A 21,177-nucleotide genomic window follows, 5' to 3' on the forward strand; every position below is an offset into this window, starting at 1 on the left:
TGTCCACATTCTTTTTGAAGTTAGGTCTCCAGAACAGCACACAGTACTCTAGATGTGATCTAACCCAGCAGTCCCCAACCTTCTTGTAGTTGGGGACCGCCTCCGAGGGTGCGAGAGAGCCGGCGGCCCGGCCACAGCAGCTGCACGTAAACATGCACGCGCAGTTGCTGCACATGCACGTTTTCGCCACTAGGTGGCGCTAACGCGCACGCACAGAACAGCCGCACGTGCGCGTTTTCGCCAGCAGGGGGCGCAAACACGCATGCGCGTTTGCGTCGCTGGCGTGCCAGCGGCCGCGCCTGCCTCTTCCCCCCTCTCGCTGCGGGGGGAGGGGAAGGCAGGCACGGCCGCTGGCAGCCCGGTACCATGGCCTTAACGGCCCGGTACCGGGCTGCGGACCAGGGGTTGGAGACCTCTGATCTAACCAATGTGGTACACAGCGAGACTATGACATCTTGCAATTTTTATGTGATGCCTCTGTTGATATAGCCCAAGACTGCTTTCTCCTTTTTTCTGCTGCATCATAACTATCTGCTCATATTTAGCTTACAGTCCACAAGTACCCCAGGATCTCATTCGCATACACTGCTAACTATCTCTCATCCAATATTCATGCTTCTTATTGTGACCCACATGTAGAACTCTGTACTTCTCCCTATTAATTTGCATCGTGTTCTCATTTACCCACTTTTCCAGCATGTTCAGATCTCATTGAACTCTCTCTCTTCTGGGGTGTTCATTACTACTCCCAATTTGGTGTCATCTGCAAATTTATTGAGTAGTCCCTCCATGCCCTTATCCAAGTCATTGATAAAAATGTTGAAAAGTACTGGGCCCAAGCCCTGTGGCACCCCACTATTCATCTCCCTCCAATCCAGTGAAACATCATTGACAACTACTCTTTGAGTGCACTTTTCTAACCAGTTCCCTATCTACCTAACTATCCGAAAATCCAGACTGCAGTCCTCCAGTTTACCCATCAGAACATCATGGGGAACTTTGTCAAAAGCCTTGCTGAGTTTCCACAATCTAGTAAGTTCGTCAAACCAGGTTGGTCCAACAGGACCTGTGAAGCAAAGAACTTGTTTTTATTCATGAGAGCAGAATCACTAATTTAATAACAGTCTTTTTACGGTGATAATATTATTTCTTCTATTTATAGATTGAAAGTGGAGCAGTCTGGAAGCAGGTATATCAGGATCTTGGGATCCCTGTCTTGAACTCTGCTGCAGGATATAATGTTAAATGTGCTTACAAGAAGTAAGTAAATCAGTATATATGGCATTATGGTAAATTATGTGTAAAGTAAGTTAGTTAATTCCAATTGTATTTAAAGATAATACTATTGGTTGGGGCAGTTCTCGCTATTTTTATTTTATCATGCCATACATTGAGCTGTTTTTAAATTTGTTTAAAAATTTAATAAGTTTCACTCCAGAAGTATAGCTAAGCTGACTTTCAGATGCTTTCTTTATACAGTAAGTAAATGTCTTTGGCTTTTCGTTGGAAATAAATATTCATCTAACCCCAAGTATTTTTTAAACAAATGAATCTTAAATATATGTTGTCCCTTAGATGTACTTATGTGCCAAATATGTATTTGTTTGATGAAACAAATACTAACTGACCTTTTTGTATTGCTTTCTTCTTTAAGATACCTTTATGGCTTTGAAGATTATTGTACATCAGCAAATATTGAATTTAAAATGACATTGCCAGAGAAAATAGCAAGCAAGTCCTGTAAAGACTGTGAAAAAGATGTGGAAAAGCATGAAGAAATTGAACAAAATATAAAAGAAATAAAACTGGACATTGAAGAAAGAGATAATGAAGCAGCAATTATAAAGCAAGTGAAAACTGAAAGTGATTATGAAAGGAAAGATAACAATAATTCTTCTTTGGTAAGAGGAGCTGTGTTCTGTTTTGGTGTTTGATAGATCAGAGGTCTCCAAACCCCGGTCCGCGGCCCGGTACCAGGCCGTTAAGGCCATGGTACCGGGCCACCAGCGGCCACGCCTACCTTCCCCTCCCCCCGCAGCGAGAGGGGGGGAAGAGGCAGGCGCAGCCGCTGGCACACCAGCGACGCAAATGCGCATGCACGGAGCCGCCGCGCATGTGTGTTTGTGCCCCCTGCTGGCGAAAACGCGCATGTGCGTCTGTTCTGCGTGTGCGCGTTAGCGCCACCTAGTGGCTAAAATGCGTATGTGCGGCAACTGCGCGTGCGCGTTTACGTGCAGCTGCTGTGGCCGGACCGCCGGCTCTCTCCCACCCTCGGAGGCGGTCCCCGACTACATGAAGGTTGGGGACCGCTGTGATAGATTATATCCTTGCATTCTGTTATGTTCAGCAGAAAAGTAGAAATCACCAATGGGTATTGTTTGTGTGTGATACAAACAGACAGATATTAATGACGGCAGACCCTGTTGTAGTGAAAATTCACTTTGATGCCTTCAGAGAATACACTAGACCAAATGTGTCTTCAGGTTATTCTGAATTCTGAATAAAGCCCAAATGTGCATTTTTCATGCATGAAATAAAATCTGGAATCCAGCTACAGATTCCAATCTTTATCTGTATCATGCATCCATAAAGACTGCATTCAGACTCACAATAAACTATGATTTATTTAAATCTTGGAGTGTTGAACAAACCATGTTTAGTCTACCAGGCATACATACAGATCACAATCTGTGTGTAAATCCCACTTATGTGCTGCATGCCTTTTTGTACCTTCAAGCAGAATCCCTGGCGTGAATAGGAAAATACTTGCATGTCCAAAGCCAGTAACCCAGTCTAGAATATATCCAGGTATAGTCGGGTATATCTTGAGCCAGCAATTTAAACTTTAAAGCTATTCAAGGAAGCTTGGTGTTTTTCTTTTGCATGTTTCCTAGGTAACAGGAGGTAGGGGGAAAGGTGGCAGATGCCACAGGAAAGTGGAATTGCATGTTAGGGAATACCATTGTTAGCACACGTGTGTGTGTGTGTGTGTGTGTGTGTGTGTGTGAGAGAGAGAGAGAGAGAGAGAGAGAGAGAATTTTACAGATCTGCCTGACTATCTGGTTCTTCTGGGCTTCTATGGATTGCATTGGTTCTGTTGGGCTTCTGTTACCACATTGGCCCTGGGATCTGCTGGGTTTCTGTGAATTGTCATAGGCTTTCTGGGGCCGCAAAAGTACTTCTCCTTGCTTAAGTTTGTTCTGTTGGTCTTGTTCTACTGACATTGTTTCTGTTAGACTTGCAAAAGTATCCCCTTTGCTTAAGCTCGTTCTGCTATGATTTCTGTTTTGACTTTGTTTCTGTTGGACTTGCTGTATTGTCTTGTGGTTCTGCTGGGACTCCCTGGTTCTGCATTGGTTCTTTGGGCTTGTTGGTTCTCTGTTAGCTTTCAGAGGCATTGGCCAGTTGTTGCTTTGCTTGTTGAGAGTTTAGGTGCTGTTTGTCCAAGAGAAAGATTTGAGTATTTTTCTTCATAGGAAACAATGCCAGATGGCTGGGAGTTCAGGGGCAACTTGTTCAGAAGTCCACTTGAAATTTGGGAGTCATTTAAAGGTCAGCACTGCATTGGAGCACTGCTGCAATTTTGGTGCTATTAGTTTAAAAACCAGTCTATCTGGCTCTCCAGAAATACTCCCCATAGGGAAAAATGGTACCTACTAATATTAGAATGTCATGCCTACTCCCATTTGGATTGAAATACCAAACCCATATTTGGAACCCAGGTAACCAGGAATACTGATAATTTGTTGTTGTTGTTCCTTTATATGCCAGGTTTTTTTTATAGCACCATAGATAGCTAAATATATTTGAAGCAGCAAGATTTTATTGGTCTGTGCTTCCCTTTTTGTATGCAGAAGACTAAGATAAGATAGCATTACAGAATAAACCTGGATTTCTCATTCAGGCATCACAAATTAGAATGTAATGAAACCAGGTTTATAATTTGTGGTTTATTGTGATGTCTGTTCATCTAGTGTTCAGCCAGCTTGGTGTAGCGGTTAAGAGTGGTGGTGTCTAATCAGGTGAGTCAGATTTGATTCCCTGCTCCTCCACATGCAGTCAGCTGGGTGAACTTGGGCCAGTTTGTTCTCACAGTGCTGTTTCTCTCAGAGCTCTCCGAGCCTCACCTACCTCACAGGGTGTTTGTTGTCTGGAAAGAAAGGGAAGGCGATTGTAAGCCACACTGAGACTCCTTTGGGCAATGAAAAGCAGGATATAAAATCAACTCTTCCAATTTCCTGTGCCTTAGATTGGCAGAATTTGATTCCGCGTACCCCCAAATGCAACCAGCTGGGTGATCTTGGGCTCACCACAGCAGTGATAAAGCTGTTCTGACCAAGCAACAGGGTGTCTGTTGTGGGGAGAGGGAAAGGAAGACGATTGTAAGCCGCTTTGAGACTCCTTCGGGCCCTGTGCCTCCCGATTGGGCCATGCCTCGGACAGGCCAGCCCACTCTCTGTCCACTTAACCCTCACCCTTTTATTTATACAGCGATGCTTTCTAAAGATAGTAGTTTAAAGAAACTTATTTTAGAAACCCACACAAACATTTGCAGTTTGGGGGTGAGATGCATCTGGTTATCAGAACTTTTCACATTCTAAATAACAAGTTCATATTTCCTCTAATAACTAATTTATTTTGCTACAGTGTTTATGATTTCTGTTTTCAAGTTTTATTCCTATTCTCCCAACTGGCAATAACATAGTTATTTGAGAATACAGCAGTAACTGTTCAATCTTTAATACTGCTTACATTTTAAATATTATTGTAATAAATCAAGGACATTCATAATGCAATCTTGTAATGCATAGTATATATATCAAGTTCTTGAAATAATAAGCTATGTTTTCTAGATTTAATAAAGTAAATATTTATATTTAAATTTTTTTCAAAATTCCAACACTTTCGTCTGGGGTTTCAAAATTTTCAGCATTTTCCTGGTCATGCAACAGATTGCAGTCATTTCTCACAAGTAAACAAAATGGCAGTGGCAGATTGCCATCTTCTTTCTTGAAAACAAATGCATTTGTGAGTAGGTTCACCAGTATTCCTCAGCAAGGTCATTTTCCAAGTCTATCCTGTTTTTGCTAGGGTTGGTGTTAATTTAACAGCGTTTAAATTAACTTCTCAGCAGTAGACACAGAAGAGATGCCCTATTTAGGAATACCACATAAATGTGGCATGGTCTGCACCTGTTCCTGGATATAACTAGGATCAATTACTGGAGCAGATGCATCTTAATTGTCAAATAATAGTTTTTTAATGATAATAATTTTTAATTTTTATTTCTCTTAGGAAAACAAAAAGTGTTTTCAGGAATCTCACTCTGAACAGGAAAATGAATTAAGAATAATTAAAAGAGAAGATGAAGTGAACATGGAATGTAAAGAAGACGAGAAGAATAAAGACTTGGAAAATCAAAACACCATTCTGGAGACTGAAGAGAGAGAGAAATCCAAGTAAGATTTTTTTTCAGTCAAACTGTGTGAAAGAACCAAATCAGGTTTCAGTTGTATGAATTATTAAAAGATTCAGTAACAAGTAACTGTCTTCATACCAAGTTGATTGGTAGACTGACATTTCCAGACAAGACCCTTTCCATGTTAGTCTCTTGAATATAATTGTCATGCGTGTTCAGTTTACTCACAGCTTTGTCCTAAAGCTTGCTGAGCTAGAAATAGTGAAAAGGAAGAATTTATCTATTCATATATAACTTCAAGGAGTGTAGGGAAAGTGGACAGGGCCAATAAAGAAATGGTGGATCCAGATAGTTTTGGAGAGCAGATTTCCAGAGCAGAGTGGAGAAATGGGTATTGAGTGCACTTAAGAGTTTGGTGACCAATGTGCAGGTGCTGACTGATGAAATAGGAATTAAGTACAGAGAAGAAGGGGCATGTTGAATTAGAAACAATGAGCTTGAAGTCTTAGAGAACTAGAAAAAATGACAAAGGTGTATTTGTAGTAGACTTCAGAGTATGTGAAATATGTCATGTAGTTACAAATAGATTCTTGAACATGAGGGAGGTAGGATATAAGGGTGCAGAAGTGAAAGGTGGAAGACTGCGATATGCATCTCCATAAAAACCTTGTGGGCAGATTGAATTGTTGTCAAAGTTTAAAGGACTTGGCTGAGTTGGGGAAGACAGTTTTGTATCTGGAAACAGCTGTCCAGAACAATCCTTTATGATTTGGTTATCTTAAAAGGTAGCAACTAAAGCAGAACTGATATTGCTACATGGTATAAACATCTGATCACATAGTTGTGTTGATCCCCTGATTTTGCTACTAAGCTTTGACAACAGCTTTGAATCACCTCATGAAATTGTTGTTTTGCCATTGTGCCTCTGAAATGAATAAGGAGACTGCATGAGTATGATTGGCCTTGATGGGGGGATCTTCCTGAGTAGTTGACATGCATGGAATGTGAGAGGAGTGCTTTTATGTGGAATAATAATCAGTTTTATAAATAAAAGAATATATCTTTATGTATGATATGTTGTTGATATTGACCAGTGGTACGCTCAAGCTTGTGAGATTCCTTATTATGGATTTGCCTTCCAGCCATTTTTCTTTTTGGCAAGAAAGGGGACACAAGAACTAAATGTGTAACTGTTAGTTCCAAGTATGCAGGCACCAATGAGACTAGCAAATGTATCATTCTTCTTAGTTTAAACCTGTAGTTGTGTCTACCTTGGATTTGCCTGTGGTGAGAATTCAGTGTAGAATGCTCTTACATGTTTTCTCATGTCTTTTGGAGATTTAAGGCTGGGTAGTGTATTTTTTGAGGTGAAACTAGGTAACAGAAAGAAATGTTCTCCTTTATTTATATGCTGTGAGTTTAGGTGAGAATGTGGTACCTCTAAAATTGATAATTATCTTGACTTTAAGATACAGAAGACTATATTTTTCCATATATATGTAGTGCTCAGTATGGTGCTCTTTTCTGCATTTGATTGGAAATTCCTTTTAATGTTGATAATCAGTTCTTCAGGTATCAGTAATGCATGGCCTGAGGCCTGTGCACTTTTGTATAGGATAGTTTATTGCATTAAAATTCTGGGAGTCCCAGGTAATAGTTCAAATATTTTAATTTTTAAAGTTTATTTCTCCCCTTTGTTGTTTCAGAGGACTTTCACATTACCTATTTAAACTTAAAATTTGATTTTCAGTGAAAAATAATTTTCGTATTGGTATATTATCTGTTATGTGATTAAAGCTTTTGTTGCCACACTCTTGATTTTGGGCCAGGGAATAGCAGAGGACCGCTAGAATGTTGTTTTATGCCATTTTTCTGTGACAGAATTATTCAGAGATTTATATGTTCAGATTTGCTACATTGAAGAGAAACCTCTGTTTCACTTCTAGAGTTGCCAACCCCCGGTTGGGATGGGATCTGGAGTCCTCCCAGAATTAAAACTGATCTGCTGACTACAGAGATCAGTTCCCTTTTTTAAAAAAATGGCAACTTTAGAGGGAGAAGTCTGTGGCATCACATCCCTGCTGAAGTCCCTCACCAGGCTCTGCTCACAAATATCCAGGAATTTCCCAATCAGGAATTGGCAACCTTGTTTATATCCAAAGTAGGTCATGGGTTGTAGCTATGTAGTTCCTTTTTTAAAATACTTTGAACTTATCTGTTATTTGCTTCTGGAGATGCAGCCTTGGGCAGATTTCTTTTTGCTGGAGCAATACAGTTGCCATTTCACTGCTTGAATTCCATGTCTAAGATAGTTCTAGTATTGCTTTTGTGGTATACTCTCAGGATTGATGTGTGCCTATTTAGTCCTAGGTATGATAATGGTATTAAAACCAAATTATTAAAGGTAACCTTCAGCTTGGTAAACATTGAACACTTTCCCATATATCAAACAAGTTGACATCAGGTCAGTTATGAGCTCTTTTTGGTGCATCTTCTACATTCACAGGTATGTCATAGGTAGAACACCTAGAACATAGGTAGAACATAATTTTTCATGCCCAGGTAACCCCTGATCAAGTTCAAAATCTTGTACTTTCTTGAGTAATCCTAATATGCAGGTCTTCTTGGAGGCCTTCTTTCTCTGATCCTTTTTTAATTTCCTCCTCCCTTTCTTCTACCAGCTCTTCGTCTTTCAGCTCTTCCCACCTTTCTTGCTTCCCAGCCCCCATCATCCTCCCTTATATTCCTGAGTTGTTTTTAAAGAGATTCCATTTTGGTATTGCCCTTTGCCTAGACTTGTGCATTTCATATTTTGTGACAATGTCAGCACAGCAGGGAAGTTTGCATCACTATCTCCAAGGAAAGGCATATCCTGCCTAGTGGAAGCCATTCTGTACATCTTCTAGTGGTATAGTTGCCCCAGTTTGGTGTAGTGGTTAGGAGTGCGGGCTTCTCATCTGGCATGCCGGGTTTGATTCTGCACTCCCCCACATTCAGCCAGCTGGGTGACCTTGGGCTCGCCATGGCACTGATAAAACTGTTCTGACTGAGCAGTGATGTCAGGGCTCTCTCAGCCTCACCCACCTCACAGGGTGTCTGTTGTGGGGAGAGGAAAGGGAAGGTGACTGGAAACCGCTTTGAGCCTCCTTCGGGTAGAGAAAAGCAGCATATAAGAACCAACTCTTCTTCTTCTTCTTCTTCAGTATCCATTGGAGGCTGTGTGGTCCACTTCTTCCTTGCTTATTGTGGTCATCATCTCAGTCTTGGTGGTCTAAGCCTACTCCATGACCACATGAAGATATATATAGGTGTAAAAAATACATGGTATTTGGAATCTACAGTGGACTCCTCTGCTGAAAAGTATAGATCCCAGATACCTTAGTCTTTTGTGTAGCATCCTTCCCTTCCCCTTCAAAACTGTGGAGGCATATAAACACAAAAGTCTGTTTTAGAAGACTTAATAGATTCTGATTCAAATTACCTTTATTGGCATAAAATGGCAAAGCATAAAACTAAAATTTTAAACAATTCCAGAAGACTTAATACAACAGCTGTTCAACATACAATTTCTATTGTACTATTATTTTTTATTTATTATATTTATATAATTATGTGACCCCCCCCCATTTCTGGTCTCAGGCTTTCCTCCCCAATACCTTGGAGGCTCAGTGTCAGGGAGGGACCTCTTTGTTATTAGGCAGGTCCTCAAATCCATAGGAAGATTATAAGTCACATCTGTATTATTATTGTTTCTTTTATGAAATGCAACTTCACATATTTTTATACACTATCTAATACACAGCTGTGTGTTTCAAAAAATCACCGGAAGATAGAAAGTAGAACTGCTGTTATTTGGTTGTAGTTGTAACAAAGAACATTGAACAGGATGGAATCAAAAGAATAATTCCACTATTTTTGTTAAAAACTATAAATCATAACCCTTTGCGTTAGTGGATTATAGTCACTTTTACTCTGTTCAGTAACATAACTTTTCTAGCATTCCGAAACTCTTGACTTATCCTTAGTTTGTTCTGGTAATAAAATTACACTCGGGGGAGGATTCTGAATAAGGCTCCTGTTTCACATCTTATGTTCTTTGTGATTTCAGTCTATAAAGCAGTGAGTTCATTAATGAATTGTTTGGAATAGTTACATTGATGCTTCATAATCTAAAATGTTTTGCAATAGATGCTTCATTTTAAAAGAGAATAGGCTTCTAAATGACTCGTATGGTAGGTCTTGCTACTATCATTCATGCATAAATAATATAGATTCAGAACTAGAAGTGGAAACTGGTCTTGAAAGAACTTGATTAAAAATAATAGAAAGTTTTCAAATTGGCATATTAAAACTGAGTAATGGACCAACACGGCTACTCATTTGGAGCAGTGATTCTAATCTTTTACTAAGTTTTTCCATTTCCATTGGTGATTATTTTTATCTTAAATATATTATTTATAGTGTGCCTTTCTCACATGGACTCAATGCAGATTACATATAGTGAGTCAGTACAATCAACTAAATGGGATATTCAATAACTAAAGTGTTAGGATATTAGAAGATTTCAGTGGCAACAGTCAATTGTTACCAGATTGTTGTTGTTGTTAGGTGCGAAATCGTGCCTAACCCATTGTGACCCCATGGACAATGATCCTCCAGGCCTTCCTGTCCTCTACCATTCCCCGGAGTCTATTTGAGTTCACACCGACTGCTTCAGTGACTCCATCCAGCCACCTCATTCTCTGTCGTCCCCTTCTTCTTTTGCCCTCAATCGCTCCCAGCATTAGGCTCTTCTCCAGGGAGTCCTTCCTTCTCATGAGGTGGCCAAAGAATTTGAGTTTCATCTTCAGGATCTGGCTTTCTAAGGAGCAGTCCAGGCTGATCTCCTCTAGGACTGACCGGTTTGTTCGCCTTGCAGTCCAAGGGACTCACAAGAATCTTCTCCAGCACCAGAGTTCAAAAGCCTCAATTCTTTGACGCTCGGCCTTCCTTATGGTCCAACTTTCCAACTATTACCAGATAAAAACTGTTAAAAGTGCTACATCTTCTCATCACCACCAGTACAACACCAGAATTACCTTTTTTTTGTCAGTCCATAATTCAGTATGTATAATGTAGCAAATGAACTATGGCTTCTAGTTCCAAACCCATTATTAGTTGGGGTTGTTTGGCCCTTCCTGGCAAATAGTGGGGGATAGGAGAACTCATCAGGAGGAGCAGCAGAGAGGCTCATCTGATGTGCAGTGGTGTTTCAACATCACTGAGTACATGACCTAGAAGTGACATTATCACTTCTGGGGTGTGGGGGTGATGCTGTGGAATTTGGACAAAAACTGTGATAAATGTGGCTTCTGACACACTGTTTTTGCCCAAATTCCACAGCATCAGCCCAGTGATTCACACATGATAACTTCACTTCAGTGTCACATTAGCCATGACACAGGCACATTGGATTATCTCCCTATTTTTGAGGAAAGTTCCCTCCACACACACACACACTGCCAGCTAGCTGACCTTCATAGATGTGTGTGTGTGGCAACCCTATTATGAGCTGAGGTCTCCAACTTAATTTTATGGCCTGTGTGCTGAAGTATAAGAGATGTTCTAATACTGTCTAATCATTGTGCATTAATTGAGGTTACATTTATGGTTTATACATCCATAATACAGGCTACCTGCAAAATGGTGGCAGTGGCTCACATTTTAGAACCAAGAGCTGAAGAACCACATGTGTACTGCTGTTATGTTTTGCATTGTGCAGAACTGTTAGTCATATTAAGCTGGAGAAAGCACAACTCTGCTTGCACAGTGAAACTTTCCTTCCCACTGCAGCTTCTGAAAAGCCATTCCTGAGGGCCAGTGGATGCTTTGAAGCTGCGCTGATTGTTGCACTGATTACTGTAGTTGGAGGGTAGAATCCATGAAAATCAGGGATACCCCTTTCAAAAGATCATCTTTGGATCAAATCTTATGTAACAAGAGACCTGAAAAAATTAACTTTTCCATTAGAATGCTTTCTTGGCAGCAGCTGGTAGTTATCTCAGAAGAGTATAGCTTGTTTTGATTAATTTCAATATATCTGTGGTGCATAAACATATTAATTTCAAAGCTGGAAATGTATTTGACTTAATGCTAATACATTTTATTATCTAAGAAACAGAATGAGAGTTAGTATATTGCCAGCATCAATATATATAAAAATAAAGATCTGTCCTTATAGACCTTTGATCCAAGGACATTTTAAGCTTTCTCTCTAAAATATATTAATTTGAATCGCATTTCCTTTGCACACTTCAGCAAATATTTCAGTTGTGCTTTTAACAAGATTTATTTTCAAGTAGGTATATAACTATTTTAATGTAGTTGTGACCTTCCTTTGTTACCGACTCCTTTCTTACATTGTCCCTATTAAAATGTTGATGTTACTATTTTTACTACTTAAGTGTACATATGGAACCTGCTTACATCCTCATCTTACCATGTTTTGCATTTTAGAGCATTACTGCTCTGGCAATTCAGTTTGTTTTGCAACACTAGTCCAAGTCATCTTACCACTACAGCTTTATGAAAAATATATTAAAGATCTTCTAAGTTATCACTTGCTACATCTTTTGTGTTTGGTTTATCAAATGTAGAATTCAGAATACACGATTAGTCTTTGCCTTTTGTGTTGACATGGACAAGTAAATCTTTTCCAAGACATACTGATCTACCCTCTCTACATATTTTCTAAGGACTTCTGCTTCATGATGTTCACTGCTTTGCTTCTCATCTATATAGCAAGGTCTACACAAATTTTGGAAAACATGCAAGTGTGATTCTTGACAGTTCTGCTGTTCCCTAAAGTTAATATCCTTGACTTTGGTTACATCTTTGCATCTTCCATCTGTGGATTGCAAATCACTCTTTACCACTTATAAATATATACATTTATATTATATAAAATCTCTCCTTTAACTTTCTTATGTATTCTTTATATTTGCTTCCAGAAGATTTACAGCCTGCTCTGTAGATATAAGGATTATGCTATTTGCTTTTCAGTCAGAGCTTTTCACACTCTCATATTTTTTTCAGACTTTCCTTTACAACTGTGAGGTCTATAAACTCGTTTTTTAAAAGAGAGGGAGAACTGAATAACCCATGAGAAACATTATGGCTGTTTCTGTAATTTTAAGCAATAAAGATTTAATACCAGCATAATATGACTTTTATATAATTTTGAAATAATATAAAGGCTTAATAGGATATAATTCATCAGTATGTTAAATCATATTTAGTAAGATAATTCTGTAGGAATGAAGAGCACTAATTTTATAAACATTAAAAATGGGAAGAATGGCACTACAACCAGGAAGCTGTTCATAAAATCTTTTTAGATAAGGGCAATTCACAGAACTTGAAAAGTGGCTGGAGTAAAACTAGCCATACAACTAATTCTAATCATTCCATTGAGCTTTAGTTTTTACATTTTTATAATTAATTGAAATATTTATACCTCAGTGTTCTTATAATTCTCAAGTAGTAGGGCCCCTCTGTAATCCCCCCCAAAAAACCCAACAGTTTTGAAATTATTGTTTGTGTGCCCTATAAATGCAGCTTCAGGAGTTTATAAAACAAAACTCAGTAAACTCAAAATATGAACTGCAATCTTAGGCCACAATAGACTCTGTAATAAGTTATCTCAGTGCCATCTTCAATGCAACTGAAGATACTGTGACAAGTTGTAAAGATATAGATCCTGTGACATGTCAGTTCATGGGGAAAGTCTATAAATTATTTGTAGTAGCAGTAGTAGTAGTGGTATTCATCAAATTGCTTGGAGAATGGTATTATATTATGTAATATGAGAAATAGTGTTTGTATTAAATATTTTAATAATTAAGTTTGAATTTTATATTTAGCAGAGCATCTTGCTCTGTATACTTGTTAAACTGTTCAAAACTTATTTGTTCTGGTTTTCAGATCTTCTCTAAATAGTGCTCAATTATTAAGCATAAATGTTTTTATTATTCATAAGAACATTCCCAAATCCAGTTTATGATTAGAGAGTAATTGCTGGGGTTGAAAAGCTGAGAAAGGACACACATAATGCAAAAGAAAACTGTAAGTAGCTAAGTCTTGCTAACTGTTCTTGGCACAACAGTTTCTATCACTTGAGGGACAAACTACCTTCAATACTGAATTTGCCTTTTCAACAGCAAAAGCACCTGAGACGAACTGTCAACAAAGCTTCAGTTCTGCAAGTTCTCTCACACAGAGGTATCCTATATTTTGTATCCAGACTGAAACCGTCAAAAATTTGGGGTGCCTGCCTCTGGTTTTGGGTGCCTGCTTGACAGAATTTTATATCAGACTTAATAGGAGATGTGACAAACCCTATGGAATGTCATAAACTGTTTTTAAAACACCATTTGAAACTAAGTGGTTTAACAAGAGGAATAGGAGACTGCTGTTTCAAAAAAAAAAAAAAAAAGCCCCAACCAGCTTGAAAATGCTGAACTAGATGCACAGTTCTTTGGATACCGGCCTTAGTAAGAAAAGAGTGTCTGTGGAGCTATTTATTATCAATCAAGCCACTGTAATTAAATCGCAATTACGTTTATGGAGAATAATCATTTGTAATGCACACAGTAAAAAAAAAAGAAAAGAAAAAGGCAAGCCTATGTATCTATAGCTAGTGATGGGCCCAAGATGGGGAAAGTAGATATTTCAGTTAGGGTAGTCAGATCCAGTAGCATTTTGGTCTATAAAGCCATCTTTAGTCTTCATAGATGTAATAGACATTTCTCATTAAACCAAGTCATCTTTTAAAATCTTCTGTGAATTTTAAAGCATCTTTCTGTCACTGATCCTGGTTGCTTGATATTCTTGTCAGTTGACAATACTAATAAAAAAACTCATCTTTAAAGGATTTCATATATATATACACACATATATATGGAGCCTGCTGTTCTTCACCCTCTGTGCATCCACAATATTAATCAGTATACGCCATTTGGCACTGAGCATTTTTTTCAAGTATTTTTATTATTAACTGACATTTTTTAAACCTTTCAAGCCATGGCCCCATTAAAGAGGAAGAGGAAGATGATGAAGAAGTAGAAGAGGAGGAGGAAGAAGAAGAGGAAGATGACCACAATGACAACAATGAGGAAGAAGAGTTTGAATGTTATCCACCAGGAATGAAAGTCCAAGTGCGGTATGGACGAGGGAAAAATCAAAAAATGTACGAAGCTAGTATTAAAGATTCTGATATTGAAGGTGGAGAAGTCCTTTACTTGGTGCACTACTGCGGATGGAATGTGAGGTAACTGAGATTTAGCTAGTGATTACTTCCTTAAAGCACTTCTAAAACACGCTAGTGTATTTCTACTTCTCAAGTAGACAACAAATATTGATTTTTTTCAATATTACTGCTCTATGAAGATAATTATATTGTATAAAAATTATTTCTATAATAAGAAATAAGATATTACTACAGCTACTAGTAGCATATAAGTCAAGAAAAATATAGTCTTATTTAGACTTCTGGTAAGGAGTAATATAAATACTTTTTAACAGTAAATGGCATGATGTAGTCCCCTTGGGCCCCATTAAGTCTCCTCAATAATGTAGTGTTGAGTACAACACTACTAAATCTCTACACATTTCTCATAGTCAGTACTATGGGGAAAATACATATAATTTACCAAGAAATTAACGTGAAGTGAGATTTCATTTGAAAACATTGAATTCCTTTCTGGACGATTGCATGCAAGAGCCCATATTTCATTTTCAGCATTAAATCAAGTGACCTGACACTCTCTGAGCATCTTGGTCCTTATGTGCACATTAATGGGGAGTAAACTATTGTTTTTCACTTGGCTTCTTGTTGCCACATACTTCTGCAGAAGATTCATCTTGGCTTTGTGATAAAGTTATTTTTATGTTGAGCATCTTCTTATCATTATGGCTTGTTGCCGTAATTTAGTGCTTTTGGCACATGACAAGTTTAACATTCTGCCAAAATGTTCTTGAAGTCTGTATTGCCGTTAATGTCCGAGTCTGTGCAGTTTCCATATTGCTGTATCCTCATGCTCTCTTTTAAAAGCTTGGTTTATGAATATATTCTTTGCAAAGGTTTTTGTGACAGGCCCAACATTTCTCACTACTACTGATATGGACTCTTTATCATCTTTACTTTGCCATTTGGATTTATGCTACTTTTACATCATCTTCATCTGAAAAGGTTGGCAAAGGTTGCCAGCATGAGTCACAGTTAGAAAACTTTGTCCTGCCATCTTCTGTTTTCATAGTGAAACTATATGCAATGAAGTCATCCCTGATCAGACAAATCTGAGCCTGATACTGAAAATTCTGTCTTAAGCCTTTTACAGTGTCTTTTTCTTTTGTAATGTTGCCTGAATATCATGCATTTCAATGCAAAGTATTTATTCAGGAGATCATGGTAGGTGTTTTATAATAATAAAATCTTGCAGGTTATGTATAGGTACAGGGATGAAAGTACTATATGTGAATTTCATAGTGGTGCAGAAAACTTGCCAAAGGCATACCTATCCTTGATTTTATCCTGTTTTGTAACCTTTGGAAAAGCTCAGGTTGATAGCCATGTTGGTTTGAAACAGCAGGACGAGGTTGGAGTCCGGTGGTACCTTTGAAGCCAAGTTTTATTCTGGTTATAGTCTTTAATATGTATGCACATTGTATCTAAAGAACTGTGTGTGCACATAAAAGCTTATACCCAGAATAAAATGTTGTTGGTCTTAAAGGTACCGCTGGACTTTGGAAAGGCTTTATATATTAGACTACTACTTCTGCCAAAGACCTATATTTCTGTAAGTCTTCATTTCTTCTTAGATTGGGAAGAAGCTGAAAATGAGAATCATTTTTGTAGACTTCATTTACTGCAGTATGAAATAAAAGTTCCAAATTTTATGTCAGGTTTTCAGTGGATTATGTAATCCAGTTATATTTGGACTGGTAAAGAAAATTTGTAAACAGTTTGTGTTTGTTATGGCTCAAGTGGTTCTTTCAAACTTTTATTGTATTCTTGGATATGTCTTGCATTTAAGGATGAGACTGAGAGAATATCTCACTATAGTTTCTTCAGAATCTTCTTATAGCCTACATAATTGCTGTTCAGAAAAACAAATCCACATGGGCTCCTGTTAATGGGCTCCTAAGAGATATCCTTAGTAGCAGATGAAGGCTATCAGTTCAAGGGCAGAGTGATTCTAGATTAATTTTCCCTGCAAGTCTGGGCACTGTCATGAGTAATAAGACTACTAGATAGCTTGATCCTTTCAGCTCAGATTCCAAGGTACACCTTTGATTTTATGTATACAATGTGTATTGTGGGTATTGTGTAATATAGTATAGTATACCACTTAGGCATATTTAGAGGAGAAGTTACTGATTGTACTGCTGAAAATGTTATTTCTGGAAGCTTTCTAATTGTGTTTGCTGTCACCTGGTACAAGCATGTTGTATGTATCAACATACCCCCACCATCCATGCAGAAAGCATTGACAGAAGCTGAAAATGTTTCTTGGTTGGTAATGGGTGATGTATGTATGCTTTGGCATCAGATAAAAGTATTTTTGTAATAGTTCTGATCTGTTGTTGGTTGAAGGCATCATAATTGTAAAGTACTCACTGGGAGTATTTTTTTACTCTTCCACAGCAGACTATATATCAGGGTATACATGCATTACACTGATATTTTAGGCAAAGGATCTAAGTTAATTCTAAGCAAGTCAGCCTTGTATTAACAGAACAGTATCAGATCAACTTCAACTAAAGAGTGAAGGATCTACTCTGTGTATGTGTGTGTGTGTGTGCAAGTAAATTCATACTCTAGGACTATCATAATGTGGTCATTGTTAAGAGGTGCCAGCAAGAACACATCTTAAAGTATCTTACTATCTACCTAAAGTTTCAAAGTGTATTATTATTAGTTGTTCAGGCAAAGTTATATAAACAAAACCATAAAAGACCAAAACAGTAAGGTAATTAGGTATAATATAATTAAGACAAATCTTAAAAATAGAACTTAAAATTATATTTCTTTCAAACTTTTTATTTTTTAAGGCAGCAGCGGAAAATTGGCAAGCTGAATTGTTACCTGGGGGTCTCATCGCTTAATAGCCTCTTTGCTCAAACTGCATCTGGACTTTCTGGATACCTTTTGAGTAGTGGGTAGATCAATTTGCTTCAGATGTCTGCATAAGCAATGCAGTGGAATAATATATGTTCTCTGGTTTCAGTTTGGCTGCTGCCACAAAACACTGTCTCAATTAGAGGGGGATCTTCTTATAACAGCCCTCTACTAGAGCTGAGGGCATAATCAAGCATCTAGCAGTGGTAGATCCCCTTTTTTGTTTATTACTAACAGAGACAGATAAGTGGCAGGGACTAGACTATCTCGTTTTATCTGGGGCCAAAAAGTTGGAGCTTTGCTCAAGTCCAGTTGCCACCTGTATCTGCTGGTTGACTAATGATGCCGCTTGATCATAAACTAATATCGATAAAAAGTGTGTGGGAAAGCCCAGACTTCGGATTTCACATTTGATAGCCTCAGTCCAGGATGAATTAAAGTTGTCTACTTATTCATTGAACTTTTATCCCAGCTTTTCTCCAAAGACCTCAGGGCTGCATACATGGTTCTCCTAAACTTTATCCTCACGAATCCTGTGCATAAGCTGAGTGGAAAGATGGCTGGTCCAAGGTCACTCAGTGAGCTTCATGCATGAGGACAGTACTATGCATACTGTCTGTCTGTCTATCATCTATCAATCAATTATATTTGTATGCCACTATTCCCAACACTACTGGTTCATGGTAGCTCACAACAATACTGTAGTAGCTGGGAGAGAAATAATTCTAGTCTGTCAATTCAGTGTAGAGCTTTCAGTCCACTCTTCTGTATACAGCTAGTATGCACAGCTAATCGTCATGAGTTTTGATCAGAAAAAAAATTGTGATGAGGATATTCACTCCTCTTGACTGTGATGCAGTGAACATTCTTGAGACTAATCACCGCAAACAAATAAGTGCTCAGAGAAGGCATTTGTGGAGGTAGATCTTTCCTAGCTACTCCAGAGATCTCCAAACAGTAGATGTTGGAATATGGAAGATTGCACGTGCCAAAAACTCATATTTCTTTAGGGATAACACGGAGGAAGGGGTAGTCAGCCATACTGACCCTATCTCACTGCTGCATCAATAGCAACAAAACTAGTGAAAGAGGAAGATAAGACCAATTTCACTCAATCTTTCTGACTGCAGCTCCCCAGATCTCATGGCATTTTGTTCATGTGGATACTGCCATCGCTACAGTTACATTTTTGGTGGGTAGGATAGGATGTCAGAATTTTGCTGGAAGATGAAGGATGGAAAAGAACCATGTTACTTTATTTCATAGCTCTGTTTTTAATAATGTGTTAACTCATGCTTCTTGTTCCAGTGTCTAAAGTCATTATTATTTTGTCTCATGAGTGGCTTAAATATTACTGACAGGCTCTGGAGGACATACTCTTAGTGCATGTGAATAATGAATTGGATCCAAAGTTTAGTTTTTGTTAGCAGAGGTCCTAGACTCCTTATATCAGTGTAACAGAATTTTTCTGCCTACCCCTGCTGCTACTATACACCAAACTTCCCAAAATGATGCTCTGTCCTCAAGAAATAGTATTTTTGAGAGATCAATGGACTGTAGCAGCAGAGGGAAGAAGACAAATTTCATTCTGCTCATGGGGATGCTTTCCTTTAAAAGAAAATTCAGCCAGATTTAGACAAATCCAGATTAATTTTTTTTGTCAGTGGGATGGGATTTACCTACTTCTACTCCTCCTACCACAGTGCAGTGATCTCCACAAAATGTTGTTGGGAGACCTTAGGAATGATATGAAGGGAGTCTGGAGCAAGAAGGGGGAATTTGTGGAAATTGCTGTTTTTGTCTTGATCCAACCCAACCAGTTTACATTTTTCCTTGAGTTAAATATTGAAACTAGAGGTGAAATGTATCTAATCGAAACCATTTGCCACACTATTTTTTTAAAAAGAACAAGGTGGAACTAAGCTAAAGAGAGATTATACTGATGAGCCTGTATAGAACCAATCTGTTTGAATTCCATAAATTTAGACTGTAGTTTCAAGCCTATGTTGGTGACAGTTTGTGCTTTCTCTTGCATGTATGCCACTGGTCCTAATGTCTGGATTCTTGCATATTGTCTCTTCATAGTGACGTTCAGAAACTAGCGAGCAGGACTTAGATAAACTTGAAGTGGTAGAGGAGTAGGAGGAAATAGTTTAGTATCTCTCAATATTTCTCTGAGTGATTTACAGTTTTAATGTCTTCATTGAATTCCAGTTTGGTAATGGACATTAAAAGCAGGACAGAGCCAGGACAGAGGGATTTCCAAATGTAGCTGCACTAGACAAGTGACTCATGGATACGGAAGTTATAGCAAGGGTTAAGATTATTGTTTCATTGGCCACACATCTGTCTCTCCAGTGGTTGGGGTGAGCAATGATGGCAGTTTCGGAGATTTTAAATGGAAAAGCCTTGGGGACTGTGGCAAATTGATCTGCTTTCTTCAGTTAAGTCACTGTAAGGAATGCCTGCATAGTGATCTCACAGCCTTTCAATTGATAATATCCAACTTTGAATATCAAACCTATAATTTATTTGTGCTGATGTGATTGCTCTTGTGTAATTAGTGTACTTAATGAGTAACAAGTACAAAGTAACAAATTTATCTAATGAGAGTTAGAAATGTTTTTTAAAAGGAAAGAATAAAATATGTCCTGCATACATGAACACGAAGTGCTTTTACAAGAAATTATTTTGTCGATGAGATAAATGCTTAACTACCATGGATGTTGTACTTCATAAGAGTTTACCTTTTTAGCCAATACTTTTAGACATATTGATCAGAGTCCTGTGAATAGAGAAATATTTATGAAACATATCTCTCCTATTTACCCTTATTTCAGCACGCACAAATAGATAGCTGCTTCTGAGATCAGAGGACTTTTGGAAATTGTATGGTGTGCAGTACAAGGGGCTGCAATAGGAATTGGCAGGAACCTCCCCTGCCCCTGATGTGATCTTTTGCACAATCTGTGCAACTATGAAACCAGTTTCACTTTCTGTGGCATGTCTTGTTTTACCTTGACCAGTGGTGTTGAACTGGCCCATGCTGCCCATTATGTCCCCTATACTGTCCTAGTGCTGATGAGATATGGGCAGTGAAAGTGGGAGGACAGGCATCAGGGAGATACTGTAAAAAATGTTAATGTTTTAAGCACATTTGAATTTTGAGTAAAATAATTGGGTTTGCCTGGGTCTTTTATAATGTCTATATCGCTGGTACTTGGCATTACATTTTATAGCACACATTGCTTGACCTGTCAAAGTGACATTTATGTCAGATCCAGCCTTCGTAAAAATATGAGTTTTACCGCTCTGTCCTAGATCATTCCCAAAAGTCCCCCAGGAACAGCAAGGGTGAGGCTGCACAGGAGAAATCAGCAAACTCTGTTCACAGTTCTTTGTATCCACACCATAAATAATAATTTAACCATTTTTATCTGGATTTCAGCACAAGGCCTATTTATTGTCCAATTCACAGTAATAAATGATATTAGGATACTGATAATGTGTTTTTATTCTTACTCTAAGAACTTGTTTTGATATAAAAACGTGCACAATTTATCCTTCCACTGTTTTTCCATGGCTTTCCACTACTAGTAAG

At 38.2% G+C, this 21,177-nt stretch overlaps 1 protein-coding gene across 5 annotated transcripts in view; it reads left to right on the forward strand.

Moving 5' to 3' along the window:
- ARID4B (AT-rich interaction domain 4B) overlaps positions 1-21,177 on the forward strand; it is a 120,134-nt gene that overhangs the window by 83,299 nt on the left and 15,658 nt on the right. For 3 of the 5 annotated variants that reach the window (XM_077345655.1, XM_077345664.1, XM_077345626.1), the window contains exons 14-17: positions 1,163-1,260; positions 1,655-1,901; positions 5,296-5,459; positions 14,478-14,726. In XM_077345655.1, coding sequence (XP_077201770.1) covers positions 1,163-1,260; positions 1,655-1,901; positions 5,296-5,459; positions 14,478-14,726 — 758 coding nt within the window. The remainder of the gene's footprint in view (positions 1-1,162; positions 1,261-1,654; positions 1,902-5,295; positions 5,460-14,477; positions 14,727-21,177) is intronic. The other 2 variants (XM_077345636.1, XM_077345646.1) reach the window with 2 other exon arrangements.

The sequence above is a fragment of the Paroedura picta genome, chromosome 1, assembly GCF_049243985.1.
Source record: "Paroedura picta isolate Pp20150507F chromosome 1, Ppicta_v3.0, whole genome shotgun sequence".
Lineage (NCBI taxonomy): Eukaryota > Metazoa > Chordata > Lepidosauria > Squamata > Gekkonidae > Paroedura > Paroedura picta.